The sequence below is a fragment of the Myotis yumanensis genome, unplaced genomic scaffold, assembly GCF_028538775.1.
Source record: "Myotis yumanensis isolate MYYU_CA2020_CCGP unplaced genomic scaffold, mMyoYum1.0.hap1 SCAF_11, whole genome shotgun sequence".
NCBI lineage: Eukaryota > Metazoa > Chordata > Mammalia > Chiroptera > Vespertilionidae > Myotis > Myotis yumanensis.
Window position 1 is genome coordinate 42,345,735 of NW_027223762.1, and position 18,582 is coordinate 42,364,316.

General features: G+C 56.9%; 1 protein-coding gene across 19 annotated transcripts in view; it reads left to right on the plus strand.

The window, feature by feature from the left end:
• Positions 1-18,582, plus strand: part of DYSF (dysferlin) — a 200,321-nt gene that overhangs the window by 124,478 nt on the left and 57,261 nt on the right. For 15 of the 19 annotated variants that reach the window (XM_070429443.1, XM_070429449.1, XM_070429447.1 and 12 more), the window contains 4 exons: positions 5,673-5,854; positions 8,387-8,527; positions 9,170-9,199; positions 10,560-10,589. In XM_070429443.1, coding sequence (XP_070285544.1) covers positions 5,673-5,854; positions 8,387-8,527; positions 9,170-9,199; positions 10,560-10,589 — 383 coding nt within the window. Of the gene's footprint in view, positions 1-5,672; positions 5,855-8,386; positions 8,528-9,169; positions 9,200-10,559; positions 10,590-16,596; positions 16,639-18,582 lie in introns of all 19 variants that reach the window. The other 4 variants (XM_070429442.1, XM_070429440.1, XM_070429445.1 and 1 more) reach the window with 1 other exon arrangement.

Consider the following 18,582-nt stretch of genomic DNA (forward strand, 5'->3'; position numbering starts at 1 on the left):
CAGCCAACACGGGTGAACCTATAAAACCCAGAGTGTTTATTTTCACTCCCAACCCCTAAACCAGAGCAATTTCTCCCCTGGAACTGACCCTGGGGCGGCTGGCGGCCGGGGCTGTGTATGGCCACCGGCTGGCATTTCTCAGAGGAAACTCCTGTGTGAATCCAGAGTGTCTGGGGCCAGGAGGGTCCAGCGCAAAGTCTGTCTTGAGTCGTATGATCTGGCCTGCCTACCGGGGGTCTGGAACCCTCGGCCACTCTGACCGGCGGTGCCCTGGGCCTTGCCCCGCAGGGGTGGGCTCCAGTGGCCCCGAGCTGTGCTCCCGCCTGTCCCCTGTCTGTGGGCCTTGGGACTGCCTGGAGACCCGGCTGTGTCTGCTTCCTTCTCCCCCGCCGAGGGTTTGGGGGAACACACAGGAATTTCCCAGGAAACATTGGTCGAATAATAGTAAACTCAGTCAGGAGAGGGAGACTCGTGGAGATACTGCCGCCCGGGCTGCCCGAGGGCTTCGCCGTGGGTGGGGCTGAGTGGACGTCCAGCACAGTTCTCTGGACCACGGGAGGGGCACGTGTGGCCTGTGGTTATGGGTGTGTGGCCCTGTGGCGAGTGGGCATAGGAAATGTAAAGTGATGTTTAATTCAGATGACCTCTGTGATATTGGGCTGGGGGGCACCTGGAGAAGGCACTGGCTTTACTTTGGATGGAAAAGATGGAGCGGACTTAGGGCTCACATGTCCTCACACCAGACCTACTGGGCAGCATCCCTTCCCCGGGAATTAGGGGGTGGGGGGCAGCTGTCTGCCTTTCCCAATTGTCCCCCAGGGAATTCTGCTTTGCTTTCCCCAAGTTGGGTACCAACATTGCAGTGGTTTGAGGCCATAAGCTCTGCTTGCAGGACTGCCACCAAGACAGACGCTGTTTTGAAGTCACCACAGTCCAGAGAATGGCCCTTAGCACGAGGGACCCAGAGACGGTCTCTGAGAGCCCCACAGGTAAGGGGGCTCCCGGGGCCTGACCTGGCTAAACACGAGAGTGAGAGATGATGAGCAGCCCAGGTGCCGGGGTGGCGTGTCTGTCAAGAAAAAAAGCTCCTGTGTCCTCTTTGCTGCCCTCGTGGTTCTGGGGGAGTCAGAGCCGTACCAGCGGGGTGGTCCTGAGGATGGTGCTGTGAGGCCCGTCTTCAGTGAGGGCTGATGACCTGCGGCTGCCCCACCATTGGGCAGCTCACTCTGTGGGGACCAGGGCTTTCGTCGCCCCCCCCCCCCCCCCCCCCGCCGCCAGATGCAGACCCTGTCCTGGGTGGGGCTGGGACATTCTTATGTTTGGGCTCCCCGTGTCTGGACTCCAGGCAGGGTCCACCCCCTCTTCTGAAGCACAGCATTCAGGGAAGGCTGGCTCTGCTTGGGGGAATTTTCTAGTTGAGCTTTAAGGAGCTGTTTTCCAAAGTGCATCGGAGGCTTGTGAAATGCTCCACTTACAAAGGGTTCCTGAGCAGGAGAGGCTGGGGAACGCTGCACACAGAGATTTACAGTGCGCCCTGGCCTTGAGGGGCTCCGCGGTGGCGGCCGCAGAAGGGGCCTGTGTGATTGTTTGAGTGCTCACTAGCTCCCCAGAGAACGCACATTTCGAAGAACACATTTTGGGAGACACTGATCTATCTACATAGGATTCAGTCCAAACTGCTCAGCGGGAATCCAGGACTGTGCGTGATCTGCTGCCTCCTCCTCCCTCCGCTGTCCCCCTGCCCTGCGCCCTCTTCTTCCTCCCCTTAACCAGACCAACTCCTTGCTGTTTCCCACGCGCCTGTGCTCTTTGGAGCCTTTGTCACCTGTGCTGGGTGCCTCCACACCCTCTTTTCCTTGGTCTGCCTTGGGAACTTCCACTTGTTGGAGATGCAGGGTAGGCGACCACCTGTGGGAAGACTGACTTAGTGTCACCAGGCCACACCCAGCACCCTCCCCCCCCCAGCACCTTATACACCCCTCCATTAAGTTGCACATCTCCTTGTATTGTAACCGTCGTTTAGTGACCACTTCCAACCGGTAGTCGTGATCTTAAGAGCCTGGATCGTGTCTCATTCATCTTCATATTCCTAGCCCCGTGCTTCCCTCCCACATGTGGTTAGTCAATCATTGTATACTGAATGAATGATGGATGACAAATAGCGCTGGAGTGAACATCTTTGTACATATAGGTTTTTGGTTAATTTGGATGATGCCCAGGAATATGGGAAACGGGGTATAAACAGTGCTGTGTTTTCCTGGGCGTGCTGCCCAATTGCTTTCCTGAAGAGCTGCTGAATTGCATCCAGCAATGAAGGGGAGCACACCTAGTTCATCAAACATGTGCCAACGCTGGGTTTTATATACCTACACAATTTTTCTTAATTTTATAGCAAAAATTCTGCTGTCTTACAGTTTTCATGTGCAGCGCCTTACTGTGACGAAGTCTGCTCTCTTAGGGACCCTTACCCTGTAAACATGGCAGCAGGAGCACTGGGCTGGGAGTCATGGTGTCCAGTCCGGGCCATGTGTGAGCACGGGCTAGTGACCTAGTCTTCCTGGGGCAAAGCTCCCGCTCTGGCAAGTGGGGTGATGCTACCTGCCCTGACCTCTAGTTGGGTGCTCTGAGCTGGTTGGTGGAAGGCCCACGAGGAAAGCTTAGGGTGTGAGGAATGCAGAAGTGTCCGCCCTGGAGCTCCAGGAGGGTCTGAGCGGCAGAGCTGGGGTGCAGGACCCCCGGCAGGACCTTCTGTGATCAGGGTCGGAGCGTCCCAGGGCAGCTGTGGTCCTCAGGGAGCTCCAGTCCAGCCGCATTTCGCCTCAGCTCTGGTGGCACTCTGGCTGGCCTGGCGGGTAAGGCCTGAGGGCTCGCGCCGGCCTCTCCGGTGGGAGTGGTGGCCCTGCAGAGAGCGCGGGGCTGGGCGGACAGGGAAGAGATGGCCCTCACCCCTCCTTCGCCTCTCCTTGGGATCTGCTCCTCCCTGCTCTGGGCTTTCCTGGAAGAGGGATGTGTCTGTGCGTCTGTCTGGCTTGCCTTCATCTGACCACCTTGCTTCAGCAACACCCACCCCCACTTGCTTCTTTTTTTTGGAGGGGCTGGCCCCTGTGGGGGGGAGAGGCCAGGCCCCAGCACACAGTAGCCCAGTGTCTGAGGCCCCAGGCCTCCAGGCCTGCTCTTTACAATGCCTTTGTTGTGTGTTTTTTCCTCCCATGGGCGGGCGGGGCGCGTGTGTGGGTCTGGGTGATTTTTGTTTGAAAGCCACCCCCTCCCGTCCCCCCGCGCTGAGCTCATTGCTGTGCTGATGGGCCTGCTGGAAGGAGCCGGCCTGCTCAGGGGCCAGCGTGGGGGGTGCTGCCAACACCAATACAGTGTGCACAGCCGCTACAATGTGCAATTGTGATCTTTGTGTAAACGCGGTCGGTCTGGGGCTCGCACGCTTATAAAAATAAAGCGTTGGGAAGCACAGGGGGTGGGAACAAAAGGGGCTTTTTCGCCGGCTCTCTAATATGGTTTTATTTATCGGAACGCTCCCTCTTTCCCTTACTGGAACCAGGGAGAGGTTCTCTGCCGAGCTTGGAGCTGATGGTATCACAGCCAGACGGTTTCATTAAATGCACAGACGCCGCTGGGCCCTGCCAGGGGCAGGAAGGGAAGGGCTCGGGCCAGCCCTGCCAGGCTGGTGCATGGAAGGGGGAGCCCCATGCCAGGGAGGCTCCCACCACGTAGCGGTAGTGAGATGTGGTAGCCTTTCTCCCCTGCCAAGAGCCTCCTACTGCCCTCTTCTACCCCCAGAATCAGGTTCCAAACCCGTTTCCTGCGGGAAGTCCTCCAAGATTTACCCCATGGTGCCTTTGTGCCTGAGGCTGAGGAGCTCATCCAGGCTGGTGGCTTCCACCTGATAGCCAAACCTGTCCTTGTTCAGCCCACAGCTTCTGCCTCCTAACTTAGATCCTCTTCTCCCTTAAAACCGGCCCTGTGGGTGACAGCTAGAATCTTAGACCCTGCTCCCTCCATCCCATAATGGGAGTCCTCCCATTGCCCACCTCAACCTCCCCACCTCTTCTACTGTCACTCTCTGCCACCTCCTATGCAGTGGCCATGGTGTGCCGTTTGGTCTTCTTCAGGCCAAGGAGCATGTCCTGCTCACCTCCCGTTTGTGGGGAAATTCTGTCTCCCCATCCCAGCCCCAGGATTGCAGGTGGACATCCCAGCACCCTTCTGAGGCCAGCAGGCCAGACCCATTACCTCTGAAGCCCTTTTGAGGCCATGTGTGGGGTTAGAGACGGCATTGGGTTGGACTGTGAGGCTCAGAGGGTACGAGGTACTGCCGGATGGAGCAGGTGCGAAGGGGATGGGGCATGTGTTAGAGCATTTGGGCTCCACCTTCTCAATACATCTAGCACCCAGCTGCCAGCCTCCTGCCTCCCTAGACTTTGCTGTCACGTGCCCTCAGCATTTGGCATTTTTGAGTCTTATAAAATGGCAGCCAACTGGACCCCTCCCCCAGGCTGATGCCCTAATGGGAGAAGCTGGGGAGCCCCTTCTCCAGGCCCTCTGCTCCTCTCGTAAATTACACGCACTCGGTCTCATAGGCCCTTCTCTTGCATTGGTTTCCAAAGTGTGGCCCTGGGGGCCAATCAGTACCACCTGGGATCTTGTTAGAAATATAAATTCTCAGCCCCCAGCCCAGACCTGAAGCATGAGTCTCTGGGGTGGGACCCAGCCGCCTGTGTAAGCCTTCCAGGCAGTTCTGCTGCATGTTCACACTTGGAACCACTGCGCTAGAATCTTCTCTAGTGACTCCAACCTTCCCTGTGGGACTGGGCAGAGGGAGTGACTAGTGGCTGGGTCCCAGGCCAGCATGGCTGGGGCCGGCATGCGGGAGAGGAGTTTGGGGACAGTAGGAAGCTGCAGGGCCCTTAAGGTTCCTCTCACAGCACCCACGGCTCTTGAGTCCATGTGCTTCTCTCTGGTGCTTTCCCGCCCATCTAAGCTACCACCATCTCTGCCCGGCCTCTTCCAGTAGCCTCATACCTGGTCCCCCTGCACTCACTTCTACCCGCTCCGTGTGGCAGCCGGAGTGAGCTTTCTGAAATGCAGCCCTAGGCACGCCATGCTGATGGCACCGACATCTCTGTTCTACCCCTCCTCCCCGCTTTCTCAAAGAAGCCAGGTCTCTTCCTCACACACTCAACTGCACCTTATCTCTAGTCTTCAAAGCACTGACCAAAATGGTAATTTTATGTTTGTTTTATGAATTGTGGTTTTGATTCAGTTGCATTTTCAGCCCCTAGCTTCTAGCCCGGCATACAGAAGGCACTCAATAAATGCTTGTTGGATGACTGAATAAACAAATGAGTGAGCCATCCAGGGACTCACTTTTCTAACTGGACCTTGCCCCCTGGGGATCAGCCCCAGAAGGAGCCCAGAAGGGGAAGTTCTCTGGGTTTCTGTGCCCTCTTGCCTGGATCCAGGCTCCACTTCCCCGTGGTGGCCCACCGGTCCGCTCCTGGAGGTCAAGGAGAGCCCGGGAAATGGGCGCCCACCTGACACTGTAGCACCAGCCGGGCAGGCACAGCTCTGTTCCAGCTCTGTGGCCTGAGTGACTCCTGAGCAGCCCGTTCTCACGGTCTCTGCTGTGTCCTGTCTCCCGTCCCTTTCCCCGCCCACAGATCCCTACGCAATCGTCTCCTTCCTGCATCAGAGCCAGAAGACGGTGGTGGCGAAAAACACCCTGAACCCCACCTGGGACCAGACGCTCATCTTCTACGAGATCGAGATCTTCGGCGAGCCGGCCACCATCGCTGAGCAGCCGCCCAGCATCGTGGTGGAGCTGTACGACCAAGACACCTACGTGAGCCTTCTGCCTTCCTCTGCGTCCCCTCACTGCCCACTTCCTCCAGGGGCCCCGGGAGGGACCCTGCCGTGAGGAAAGCTCCCCAAGCAGATGGGTGCCCCCTGAGGCTGGGACTGATGCCTCTGCTCTGGCCCCACAGACTGCAGCGTGGTCAGAACTATTTTCGAGGAACGAAAACGGGATTGGTAGCGCCTTGCTGTGCCCACAGCAGAGAGAGGGGACAGGTCTAGAAAGGAAGGTGCTGGCTATGGCTCACAAGCCGGGGTTTTCTCTGCCTATAACTTGCTTACAGGGCCCCAGGCCAGTCCCTTCTCCTCATCAGCACGCTGTGTTGACGCCACAAACATTTGTTAAGCACTTTGTGCTGGGCTGGGTGGCCCCTCACATTGGGGTCCCAGTCTAGGTGGGAGCCGAGACGCACCCACAGACAGAGAACCCTCCAGGGAGACAGTGGGTCCCTGAGTGCCACGTGCCTCTGAGGCATAGGCAGGCCCTCTAGCAGAGCTGCCCACAGCGTGTCCTTTGCTGATGGAAATGCACTGGGAGCCACTAGCTACATGTGGCTGTTGAGCAGCTGAAATGTGGCTAATGCAGCTGAGAAACTGACTTTGGAATTTCATTTAGTTGGAACTAATCAAGCTTTAAATGTAAATAGCCGCAGGTGGCTAGTGGCTCCCGTATTGGGCAGCACAGCTGAGGGAGGTTCCCAGGAGGGAGGGTGCACCGTAGGCTGGATGTGCAGAAGCCTGTGGGGAAGATGCAGCCCTGGAGGAAATGTGGGATCGGGTGTGGGTGTTGGGAGGAGGCAGCCTAGGGGCGAATGGGAGACCGAGGAGAGAGGAGGGCAGGCGGGGAAGGAAGAGAACAGAGAATGGGGCCAGGGGAGCAGGGGAGTAACAGGTCACAGTGACGTTTTAAAAAGAGGAGAGATGAGAGAGACTATGTCAGCTGATGGGGCATGTGGCAAAGAGGTCACCTCCGAGGTTGGGGACAGCAGTGCGATGAAAGGGGAGGAGGCAGGGTTTTGAAAATGTTTCCAGAAAGAGTTGCCATGACCGGATGTCAGGTGTCCTGGGAGGGTGTGGAGATGGGGGTGGGGAAGGTGAAGCTGTTTGGGGTGCCTCCAGGTGGTGGGGGCCAGCTGGCAGTGGGCAGTGCAGACCTGGGCCGGGGAGTCAGCCTTCGAGCTCTTCCTTTGGAAGGAAAAGCTGGCTCTTTGGGAGTGGGGTCGGGGGATGAGCAACTGGAGTCTATTTGGGATTGTTGGGAGAAGAGCACAGGGCCTGGAGCCTTTGCAGCAGGAGGAGGGAGGTAGGAGGACCAGGAAGGTCCTGGGCTGAAGGAGCAGGTGCAGCCATGACCTCTTCTGGGTGGGTGGGCTCCAGGGACCTGGGGGAGAGCAGAGGCTGTGCTCATTGTTAATATACCCTGAGCTCCTGCTGTCCTGGCTGCCCGAGCTCTGCACGGATTCCCCTACCCCAGCCTCTCTGTGACCCATTGGTAGGACAATACCTGCCCAGAGGAGCCTTCAGGAGCCCTCCCAGGGCTGGGGCTGGCGTCCACTCTGAGTGGTTGCTGCTGGACTGTCATTTGATGATCTGGGCATTTATGCAGCAGCTGGTGGCTACCCCAGAATGGCTCTCTGGGGTGTCCCCTGCAGGAAGGTGACTGCACTTCAGTCCTGTTCTGGGTTTCTCCAGAGGAGGGCCTTGAACAAATCGCCAGGGCTTGTGAGGGCTGCAGCACCAGCTGGCTGAGACCCACGTTCTGTGCCCTCCCTCTGCCCTTGGGAAAGCTGACCACAGGCCAGCGAGGCCACTGAGGCTGAGCTTGGGCAGGGCTGTGGGTCATGGCTAATCAGGGTAGAGGGCAGCATGGCTGGAACCGGCCCATGCAAAGGCCAGCGGTGAGAGATCAGCCAGGACCAGCAGGATGGAGTGTAGGGTGTGCCAGGAGGGAAAGTCAGGGCAGGAGAGGTGAGCAGGCTCCAGGAGGAGCCTTCTGTCCCAGGGGAAGAGTTTGGACTCTCTCCTCTAGGCAGTGGGGAGCCATGGAAAGTGCCCGAGCAAAGGACGAAACATCATTTCAGCAAGACTCATATAATTCGATGAGTGTGATCAGTTTCTCTATCTGGAAGGTGGTAGAATTTAAAGGTGAAATGAACAGGAGAAACAAAAGTCCTTGGAACTATCAAATGCCTTGTCTGTGAGGGCGTCAGAGAAATGCCAGGATCCCGCCACTCTGGTCTCTAATCGGCTCAGAGTTTGATTAAATTAAAACAAGGCCCTGCTAGTTGGACATGCAGAGGCTCTTCCTTCCCCACCATGACGGGAATTCACATCTAGCAGCAGTGACCAGGGCCACTGCACGTGGTTCTTGAATCCTTTTAAGGGGGCAGAACTCACCATTCAGCGCCAGGGGCTGCCCTTTAGGGTTCAGGAGGCCCAGATGTGGGTCTGACGATCCCTCTGAGGCCACCAGGGCCCTGGGCTGGGGATGCTGACTCTTCTTTCTCCACTCCCTGTCCAGGGTGCAGACGAGTTTATGGGACGCTGCATCTGTCAGCCGAGTCTGGACCGGATGCCCCGGCTGGCCTGGTTCCCCCTGACTCGGGGAAGCCAGCCGGCAGGTGAGCTGCTGGCCTCTTTTGAGCTCATCCAGAGAGAGAAGGTGAGGCTGGGCCATGTCCAGATTGAGGAGGCGGGGAGTACCTGGTGGGGGAGTGTGGGGGACAGCAGGGTCAGCCTGTGGAAGGCAGGGGGCTGCTGAGCCATCCTCTCCCTCCACCAGGGGCCTGACAGTGGGGAGCACTGCAGGGAAGTCAGGCCTCCTGCTGAGACGGGCCTCAGCCATCTTTTCTGAACCCCAAATCAGGACACACTCTAACTGTGGGGTCCAATGCTGGAATCTCTGAGTCCTCTGGCCATTGGATGTATTTCCCCAGGGTCATATTCTGAGGTTGTTTCTGGTTGGGGCGCAGGGCCTTAATTGTGGTGGTGGTGGACTCCAAGGACAGGGAAGGGCAAGCCCCCTGTTCCAGTGCTGCTGTGCCACAGCCCAGCTGTGATCCTGGACCAGCCCCTTCCCTGCTGTAAAGTAGGGGGTTGGCATTAGAACCAAATCATCAAACTTGCTCTTACTGTGATGTGAACCCCAATGTATTAGCCAGATAGAAGTGGGGCTGCTCCAGGTGTAGTGTCTGGAGAGGCACACAGCCTATGTGGTTGGCGATGGCTTTGCCTGGCCAGGGCAGAAGGGAAGGTGAGGGGCCTGAGTGACCAGCACCTGAGTGAGCTCTTTCCTTCCTTCTAGCCGGCCATCCACCACATTCCTGGCTTTGAGGTAAGTCTGGCTCTCAGCTTTTCTTCTTCAAACTCCCTGCTGGCCTCCCTGTGTTTGTAGCTCTGTGCTTTGCTAGCAAGGGCAGCGGGCCGAGGAGGGCCCAGTGGGGACACAGGGGTGGGGTGGACGGGGGGCCGGGGTCCTGGCCCAGCTCAGGCCTTTCCTGCCCATCTTCCCTGAGAAGATCACTCTCTCAGACTGAAGGGACCTCACGATCAGCCAGCCCAGTGCCTCTTAGCCTGGTTGCAGGTTAGAATCCTTGCGAAGCCTTCAAAATCCCCGGCGCTCAGGCCCCACCCCAGACCAAGGGAAGCAGGATCTTTCCGGTGTGGCCCAGGCATTGGTGGTTTTCAAAGCCACGCGGGGGATTTCAATGTGCAGCCAGGGCTGAGAGCCATCGACTAGCCAGGCGGTTCCCTGTGTGGCATCACGAGGATGCTGTGGGAAGTACTTCTTGGGTCCCGCTGCAAACCTACTGACGCAGACGTGCAGGGGCCGCGCAGCTGCTCACAAGCCCGCGGAGGGTTCTGGTTTAGACCGTAGTTCCCAGCCCACGGTGCCCACCCTGACGTGACCGTGACCGGGAGAAGGAGACGAGGCTCCCTTGTCCCGCTCTCCTTCTTCCTGGGCGTCACCGTCATGCAGACCTTTCGCTGTGGTGCCCAGGCTAATTGGCTTCTCAAAATACTACTCTCGGCCGGGCTCAGCTGCAGCTTTGGGACGTGGTCAGCGGGGCTCTGTTTGGATGCCTCCCGCTTAGAGGCAGCCCGTACAATTTGCAGACAGCTCTTACCATGTAGGTCCTCCTGCCCCCTGTCCCCCCTCCACCCTTTGCTATATCCCCCGTCCCCCTTCTCTCGCTCCCCATTCCTCTCCTGTCAAGTCCAAGCTCCTGATCTCAGTCTGCCAGACCCTGGGGGACCTGTTGTTTCTTCTTGGCTCCCCAAGTTCACGTGCTCGGGTAGGAGCAGCAGCTCCAGGACCTGAGGCCTCTCTGCTTCCTGGGCTGCCGCACAGGCCCGGCCCTTCCCACCACCTGTTTGCCATTTTCCTTTCCCCTGTCTGTCACTTCCGGACATGCCTGGGCTCTAGGCTTATGTTTTGGCCCCCACTCATACCAGTTCCTTGGCATCAACGTCCATCACACCTTCTTTCTCAGGGACCACATGGAGGGCGTGGCTAGAGGCACATGGCACTTGCCGGGGATGGGAGGTGGTCCCTGTTGGCTCCTCTTAGGTGATGTCTGGTGTGCTGATCTCTGCCCAGCCTAGTGCGCTTTGTCACTGATGGCGAACTTTTATCCCCCTTCTCTCCTCTTTCACCATCTCCTGGATGTGGAACGTCCCCTGATGTGGTCCAGGTACAGGATACATCACGGATCCTGGAAGAGGTGAGGTGGACCCTTGTGGCTGTGGCGGTTGCTGGGGGGTGGAGGGGTGGGCAGAGACAGAGGTGAGGTCAAGGCCATCTTCTGGACAAGTGCCCTGGAGCCTTCATTCTCCTCACTCTGTGTGGATCCAGGGCTGCCTGGGGTGAGTCCTGGAGTGATTCTGGCCTCAGAGGACTGGCTGTCCTGTTGAAGGTCAGATTCATCTAGATCTCATGGTTGGCAGTACGCAGTCTCATCTGGCCGAGGACCAGGTGGCATGTTTTCGAGAAGAAAATGTTCGTAAGAGGCCAGAGTAGGCAAGGAAGCCTTTCTGGTGGAGGTGGCAATAGCCAGGCATTGTTGCAGGAAGAAGGTGGGAAACCTGCCTTTGGCCCAAGGGGACAAGCACCAGTTTAGGGCCTGAATGGTTCGGGGCCTGGATGGCTGAGGGGCTAGGTGGGTTGGGGACTCCTGGTTCTAGAAGAAGTTTGGCGTTTGTCGTTTGCCATGGGGATGATGAGGAGTGCATTCCCTATGGCTTCCTGCACATCTGGGAGCGGGTCCTCATGAATGAGTCGGGCAGAGGCCTGGGCGGAGAGGCAGGAAGGAGAGCCCTGGTCAGACGGGGGTTGGGCAGAAGGCAGCTACTTCCTGCCGTCAGGGAATCCCCAGGCAAGGAGCGAACACCATTTGACATTTGCAGTGCAATTTGGACTTGAAGTGCAGGGTCAGGATGTGGGATCTGCAGGCCCCGCGCCCCTTACCTCACTTCCTTTTGCTCCCAGACCGAGGTGGGGTCCGCCAAATGAGCTGGCCGTAATTGCGCCTGACAGGCAGCCTCCTGCTCTTGGCTGCAGTTGGAAAGACTGCCGATTTGGAAAGGGGAGCAGAGTCCTGTCCAGGGAAGCAGCACGGAGCCCTCTCTCAATTGCGAGCATTCTGTGGCCAAAACCCACAGCCTGCTCCAAAGAAGACCCAGCCCAGGGATGCGTTATTAAAAAAAAGTTAAAATCCTTAATAACTAACTGGATCTGTAATATATAACAGGGAAGGCTCAGATTCCGAGAGCGAGGATCAGGCTATGGTCTCCTCGTCAGGAAGCAAAGCCAGATTTGCAGCTTTTGGGCCAGACCCCAAAGAGGGCCAAGTGTCCTGCTGCCGGGCCGGCCCCAGAGCGAGGTGGGGTGTGGGTCACCAGGGCCAGGCGAGAGCAAGTCCTGTGGAGTGGGGGGTGGGGGACAGGGGGCACAGGGCTGGGCTAGCCATCAGGTTCAGAGGATCTGAGGCCCCTGAGGATAAGTGGAGTAACAACTCACCCAGGGAACCACCCCAGAAGATGACCTGCTGACCCCCTCATCCCCAAGGCCCGTAGCTCATCCACTTCCCCTGCTCTCGAAGGCTAAGCCTCATGCCAAGTCCCGAATCCTGTTTGGTTTTAAGAATCCTTTGGTACTGGGTGGAGGCAGGGGTCCTGCTGCCACCGCTGGTTCTGCGGGAAGCTTTGTGACTGTGCAGGGTTTTTCTCTTTGCATGAGCTCAGCTCTTGCCTTATATCCCCTGTTCAGTCCCATCTAGGTCTCAGTCTGATCCCTGTGAGGATCGCTCCAGGAGCCCGCGGGGCCGTGATAAGCCAGGCCAGGAGCTTAGATTCTTAGAGCAGAGAGGGCAGATGGGTGGTTAGCAAGTTGTCTGGCTGGAGGGGAGACCAGCTAGGAGGCTTCGGTGACTCTAGGATGGTTTAAGGATGGCCTCTCCGGTGGCGAGTGCCTTTGGGCCAGCGCAGCCCAAGGCTGCTTGGGAGACAGTGTCTGTGAATGAGATGAAACGCCATCTGTCTGCGCTGAGGGCTCCCAGAGCAGATGGAGGACAGTGGGGGTGGCTTCCTGGAAAAGGTGACACCGAGCTTGCTTCTGAAGCACAGATTGGCAGGTGGGGGCGCGAGTGCAGGTGTCAATGCTTTGGGTTGGAGGCTGTCATCACTGGGGGCCAGTTTGTTGGGTGAGATTTCTCTCTCCCCAGGCTTTACGCCCATCCAGAGGGTCTCTTTCCGGGGCTTTTGGCAGGGAAGGAGAACTGTGGCGTCCTGTGGTTGAGACTTGGGTGACGCCTGGGAGGCCTGGGTCGTTGCAGAGAGCAGGGGTGGAGGAGGGCATCTCTCCTGGCTCCCGAGCCTGTCTCTGTGTCGCCGGCTGTTTCCCCTCTTCTGAGCCCTGCTCGCCTTCCCCTCTTCCCGCTCTCCCTTCGCGTTTCCCTCTGCCTCCGGTTGCTCCTTGGCCCTGGCTCCCTCTCTCCCTCCTTCTCCCGCCTCTTCTGAGCCCTCTGTCTCGTTTCTTTTCCTTTTTGTCTGGAGAACAAAGGCAGTCCGTGCTGCCAAGGGGAATGAGTTCAAAGAAACTGCAATTTTAGATTTCCTGAGAACTGGAGAGTGTGCACATGCACGTTGGAGTGTGTGCGAGTGTGTACACTCGCATGAACACACACACACACACACACACACACACACACACGTGCATGCACACGCGGCAGGAGAGGGGCTGGCTGACTCCTTCCTAACTGGGGCTGGGATGTGGCATGTGCCGAGGAAGACCCACCTGGGGCCTGAGGCGGGAGCAGGGGCTGAGGTCCTGACCACTGAAGGGGGTGTGGTGGGACTGGTGCCCTTGGCTCTGCTTCTGCCCTGCTCCGCGGAGGGGATGCCCTGGTAGGAGAGACCGCATGCTCTGTGGCTGTTTTCGGGAGGCTCAGGGTCCAACCAGATGTTACTTCCTCAGCCCTTCCAAATCCAGGCGATGGAGTATGGCGAGGTCCTCTCCTGCACCCCCAAATCCACTAGAAGGAAAACTTTGGTATTTTGCAATCAAGAAAATAAACCCAGTGGTCCCCCATCCCCCATCAGCCCCCCCCCCCCCCCAAGGCCTTAATTTAAAACACTGTTTTTCCTCCCAAGTGTAATTAGAGCAACATGTTGTTCCTAACGAGCTGGGTGGGGCAGGCAGACAATGGAGCCCTCCCAGCCGCCTGGCTGCCCCTGCCTGGAGCTCCCTGAGGAACCAGTATCTGAATGTCTACAGGTCCCCTGACTGTACCCCGTTGGGTGAGGTGGGAGTCTATGGGCTACTGGTGGCGGGACTGACCTAGGTGGCTGGGTGGGCTTGCCAACATGTCCCCCGGCCCTAGGAATGAGGGTCTGTCTAGTGTGGTGGCTCCTAGGATGGGGGGAGGAAGTCCCCCTGTTGGTTCAGGGCCTGGGCTAACCTGTACTGGACTGACCAGCAGGATGGCTAGACTAAAGGGGCATTCAGGTGGACTCTGCTCTGATGGGGAGAGAGCCAAAAGCCCGCACCCCTGTAGAGGCCCATTAGCAGAGCAGCCTCAGGTCTGCCCTGCATTCAGGGTTGGGTGGGGAGGGTGGCCAAGGAAGGGCTTAGTCAAGTGTTGCTGTATCTAATGAGGCTTATATCCTAAGGCTGCCCCGAGGTCGGTGTCCCCCAGGGTCCTCTGTCACACACAGGACAGTGAATCAGGATGTCCTGGTGGCACTTTCCGACACCCACCCCTGCCTGCCAGTGCTGATGTGCGTCCCCAGTTCTGATAGGGCCACTGCAGCCCACCCTGTGGAGAGTCACTGCCTGGAGAGAGGTGGTGCCTCAGGTTGGCCGGACTAGAGAACAGCTGAGAAACTCGTGCACAGAGCTGCCACCTGGCCGGACCACAGGACTCTCACGTGAGACGCCAGAAACCTGTTAGGATCTTGGGAAACTGGACACAAGGTCACTTAGAATTCAAAGAAGCCAGAAAGCAGGCTTATAAGAAGTTTCTGGAGTGGTTGGGGAGGCTCTCTGGGGGCTGGAGAGCTTGCACTGGGCCCTGAAAGATGTCATAGGCTCAGAAGGAGGGTAAGGGAAACCCATTCAAACCGCGGGAGCCATCAGCAGGCCCAGGGGAGGGAAGGCCTGGTGAAGACCCAAGGCTCGGGCTGGAGCAGACAAGGAGGGGAGAGTATGCTGGAGCCAGTTCTTCATTCACACATCCACCCACCCACTTACCCCTCTGTCCCCACTCCTTCCCTCCCTTCAGCGATCTATTCATAACCCTTTATTTATGGGACAGGGGATTCAGCTGCGGTCCCTGTGTGCAGAATAGCTGGTTTAACCGGGGACATAGACAAATGAACACATAGGGATGGCACAGGATGGCGTGTCTTTCAATTGGAGAGGATCAAGTTGCTATGGGAGCCATGGGGGTGCTTAAGTTAAGCTCAGGCCCCCCTAGGGAAGATTTAATGGAGACCTAAAGCTGAGTAGGAGGTAGCCAGATGAAGTGGGCAGAGAGCATCCAGACAGAAGGACCCAGAGCTGCAGGTCTCACAGGCAAAGACAGCATGGTGTCTCCTGGAACCTGCCAGGGCAGGCACTGAGCATGTTCACAGTGGTGGCTTATTTCTCTGGGGGCCTGGAAGGGAAAGTTATCTGGTGAGAAGTGAGACAGGAGAAGTCAAGGGCTAGAAGATGAGGGGTCTTGGAGGCCACGTCAAGGAGTTTGGACTTCATCCTGAGTGGGTGGGGAACCTCTGATGGGTCTTAAACAGAGTGACATTCTTAGGTAGTGCCTCCTGGCTGCAGAGCACAGCATACCTTTGTTGCAGGGAGTAGATGTGCAAAACCAGGTGCAAGACCACTTGGCAGGATGCTGGCGAATCCAGGCAAGAGGGGTGGTGACTCCAGCTGAGGAAAGAAGACAGGTGGATGCACAAGCAAGAGATTTAGGGGACAGAATCGCCAAGGCTAGGTGATCATTCAGACCTGGTGACAAGGGGAGGAGAGCTGAGGATGGCATGGGACTCTGTGGCCTATTGTTGAGTGGATGGCGGGGTGGGTTTCTGACATGACATTTGAAAAGAGCGGGTTTTGGTGGGGAAGGTAGGGAATCCACTTTTGGGTAAGTTCAGTGTGAGAGGCCAGTGAGACACAAGGATGAACTGAGCAAAAGAGGTTGGGACTGTGGGTCTAGAGTTTAGCAGAGATGTTTGGGAGCAGAAAGCCTGGGAGACGACTGGGCAGAGGAGGGGACTCAACAAGCAGAGGGTAGGGGTGGAGGGCCAGTGTGGGACCAGAGAGATGGTTTCAGGAAGGAGGCCGAGATCAGCTGGCTACATGCTGCTGAGGGAGTGAGGAAAGAGAGGAGCTGGTGAGGGATGGCCTCTGGGTTGAGTTACAAGCAGGTCGTTGTTAACTTTGGGGATAGCAGTTTCCAGGGAGAGGATGCAGGGAGCCAAGCTGAATGCACTGGGCAGAGGGCTGCATGGAAGTGAGAGGCAGTGGATGGGTGCAGTCCTTCTCAGGAAGAGAGAGAGGAGAGGGAGGCTGCTGGAGAGGACCCAGAGCAGGGAGGATCGGATGGACCAGCTTTAAATGGGGAAGGAGAAGATTTAGCAGAGCCCTAACCAGTTTGGCTCAGTGGGTAGAGCGTCAGCCTGTGGACTGAAGGGTCCCAGGTTCGATTCCAGTCAAGGGCATGTACCTTGGTTGCGGCACATCCCCAGTAGTGGGTGTGCAGGAGGCAGCTGATCAATGTTTCTCTCTCATCGATGTTTCTAACTCTCTCTCTCTCTCCCTTCCTCTTTGTAAAAAATCAATAAAATATATTTAAAAAAAGATTTAGCAGATAGTGGGGAAAACTGGGTGGGGGGGTTGAGGCTGGGTTAAGGAGCCAGCGAGTGTTTAGGCATAGAAGCTCCGTGATAACCTAACCAGTATGCACAGCGAGGAGGGGGCACAGAGGGCCAATGTGGCAGCTTGCAGGCCTGGTGGAAGGGGGGCCTACAGCGGCAGGGGGCCTGGGGAGTGGCAACAAATGACAGGGAGCAAGGATGTTCTGGGACCCCGGGGGACAGTGAGGTGGATGGAGATGAGATGGCCTTGGGATGAGGATGGTGGCCTCGTGCGGAGGAAGCTGCTCCATAGACACACTCTAACCACTGTCTCTGCTTGTCTCTCCCTGCTGCCTCTGCCGGCCTGGCGCTCCACAGCTGTGTGCACCTGCCTTCTTCCTCCAGGGCCTCCTCCAAACGGTACTGGAGTCTACCCTTCTCGAGGTTCTGGTTCCCTGGCCTCCTCCGTAAATAGGTTCCTGGAAATGGGGAGCCTGGTCCTCAGCATATAGAGAGGAATGCCTTCAACTGGAGCGCAAGGGAGCCTGAAGGAAAGATGCAGCATGGAAGCGAGGGACAGGAAGGGATCAAAGGGACACTGCCCAGAGTTGGGAGGAAGTACATGAATGAGCTTTCCTGGGTGATTTCTGGAGAATGTTGCAACCATGTGAGAAAGGCTTATCTTTCTGTCTCCCCACCCAGGGCAGCTTGGGCGTGGTTCCCTCCCTGATACCTTCTTTTTGCCCCTTTGCATCTTGGGCTTTTGGCCCTGGGCCCACATTGGACTGGGCATCACCCTCAAGCAGGCCACAAACAGGCCAGGAGCAGGCCTTCAGGCCTCACCCTTCCCTTAATGAGGCAACCCTTGATGTGCAGCCGCTGCAGCTGGTGGCTTGGAGTGGCAACGGTGGGCACTCAGCCAGGTGTCCCCATAGCAGCCAGGCCATTGTGGTGGCTGTCCAGGCCCAGCCTGCACCCTCCAGGGGCACCATTCATGCAGACTGTGATGTGCACAGCAGTCCCTGGAGTTGTGCCCCGTGGCAGCCCCGCACATCACCCCCCTCCTCCTGATGGCATCGGTCTCCCACCACCCTAAAAATGCAGGTGCTCCCTACATCGTTGTCTGCATTGTGGGTCTGCAGGAAACCGGTGAATGTCTTCACTTTGTGCCCTGGTGACATAGGGACAGTTAAGAAGCCAGTGTTCTGAGAGATGCTTTCGGTGGCTCACATCTCTTCAAGCCACCCTGGGAGATCAAGGTTAATGGTAAAAACCAAGGTTGGGTGGCACCAAACAGCAATACAGGAACCAGAGTCACCACTATCTTGAAGCACTTCCTATGTGCCAGACACTCTCTATATTTGTTCTCCACCTGAATTCTCATAGCAACTTCGAAGGGTATTGTAATCCCCGATCTTCCCATGAGGGTATGAGTCACAAAGGTTGGGTAATGTGCCCGAGGTCAGACAGCTAGGAAGCGGCACGACGGGCATGAGAACCAAGGTCTGGTCTGATTCTAGAAATGAGCTCCTTGCCACTGCAGGCCAGGGAGCATGGCATCGTGGCTGTGCCATTGGGCCGGAGTGACAGCGGGGGCTGGCTGCGAAGGCTGAGGCTGGAGCGAGCTGGTGTGTTTCTCCTGCTGCTCCAAGGATCCGTGTCAGAGCATCTGTAGGTGGATGCACTGTCCTCTGAGACAGAACCCAGAGCAAGTGGCTTGGAGAATGAATCCAATCATTCCACTGTTTATTAAATGAGATCAGATGAAGCAAGCTCTGTAAAGTGCCCAGCAGAGCCCTTTTAATTATAGTGAACATTTCCCGAGGGTCAGGAACTCCATGTGTGGACGTGCAGGTTGTGCACTGCGCAAGGGCACTGTGTCCAAGGAGGTGCAATTTCCAGGGCAGACACCATAGATTTGTATTTATTATAACAAGTTTCCGGTAGGTGGCAGTAGAGTGTCTTGTTCTAATAAACGAGTGAGGTATGATGATTTTCGGACATGGATGTAAAGGTCTTTAAGAAAGAGACATCTTTCTCTAATTGTCACAAGGGTGCCACGTGGGCTAGCAGTCTCCGACTATTGAGAGTTTACATGAATCAGGCACTATTCTAAATGTTGTTTTAACTTCTTCAAGCTTCACACTAACCTTTAGAGGTTGATACCTTTTAATACCATGTCATAGATGTAAAAAAATGAGCCATAGAGAGATGAAAGAACTTACTTAGCTCAGTGAGTGGTGGAGCCAGGATTCATACCCAGAGCCTGTGTTCCAACCACTGTGAGACGGGGTAGTTGCTTAATCCACGGTGGTACCTGCTTCCCTTGCCCCGTCTGCTTCCCCATATAATTCTTCGTAATCC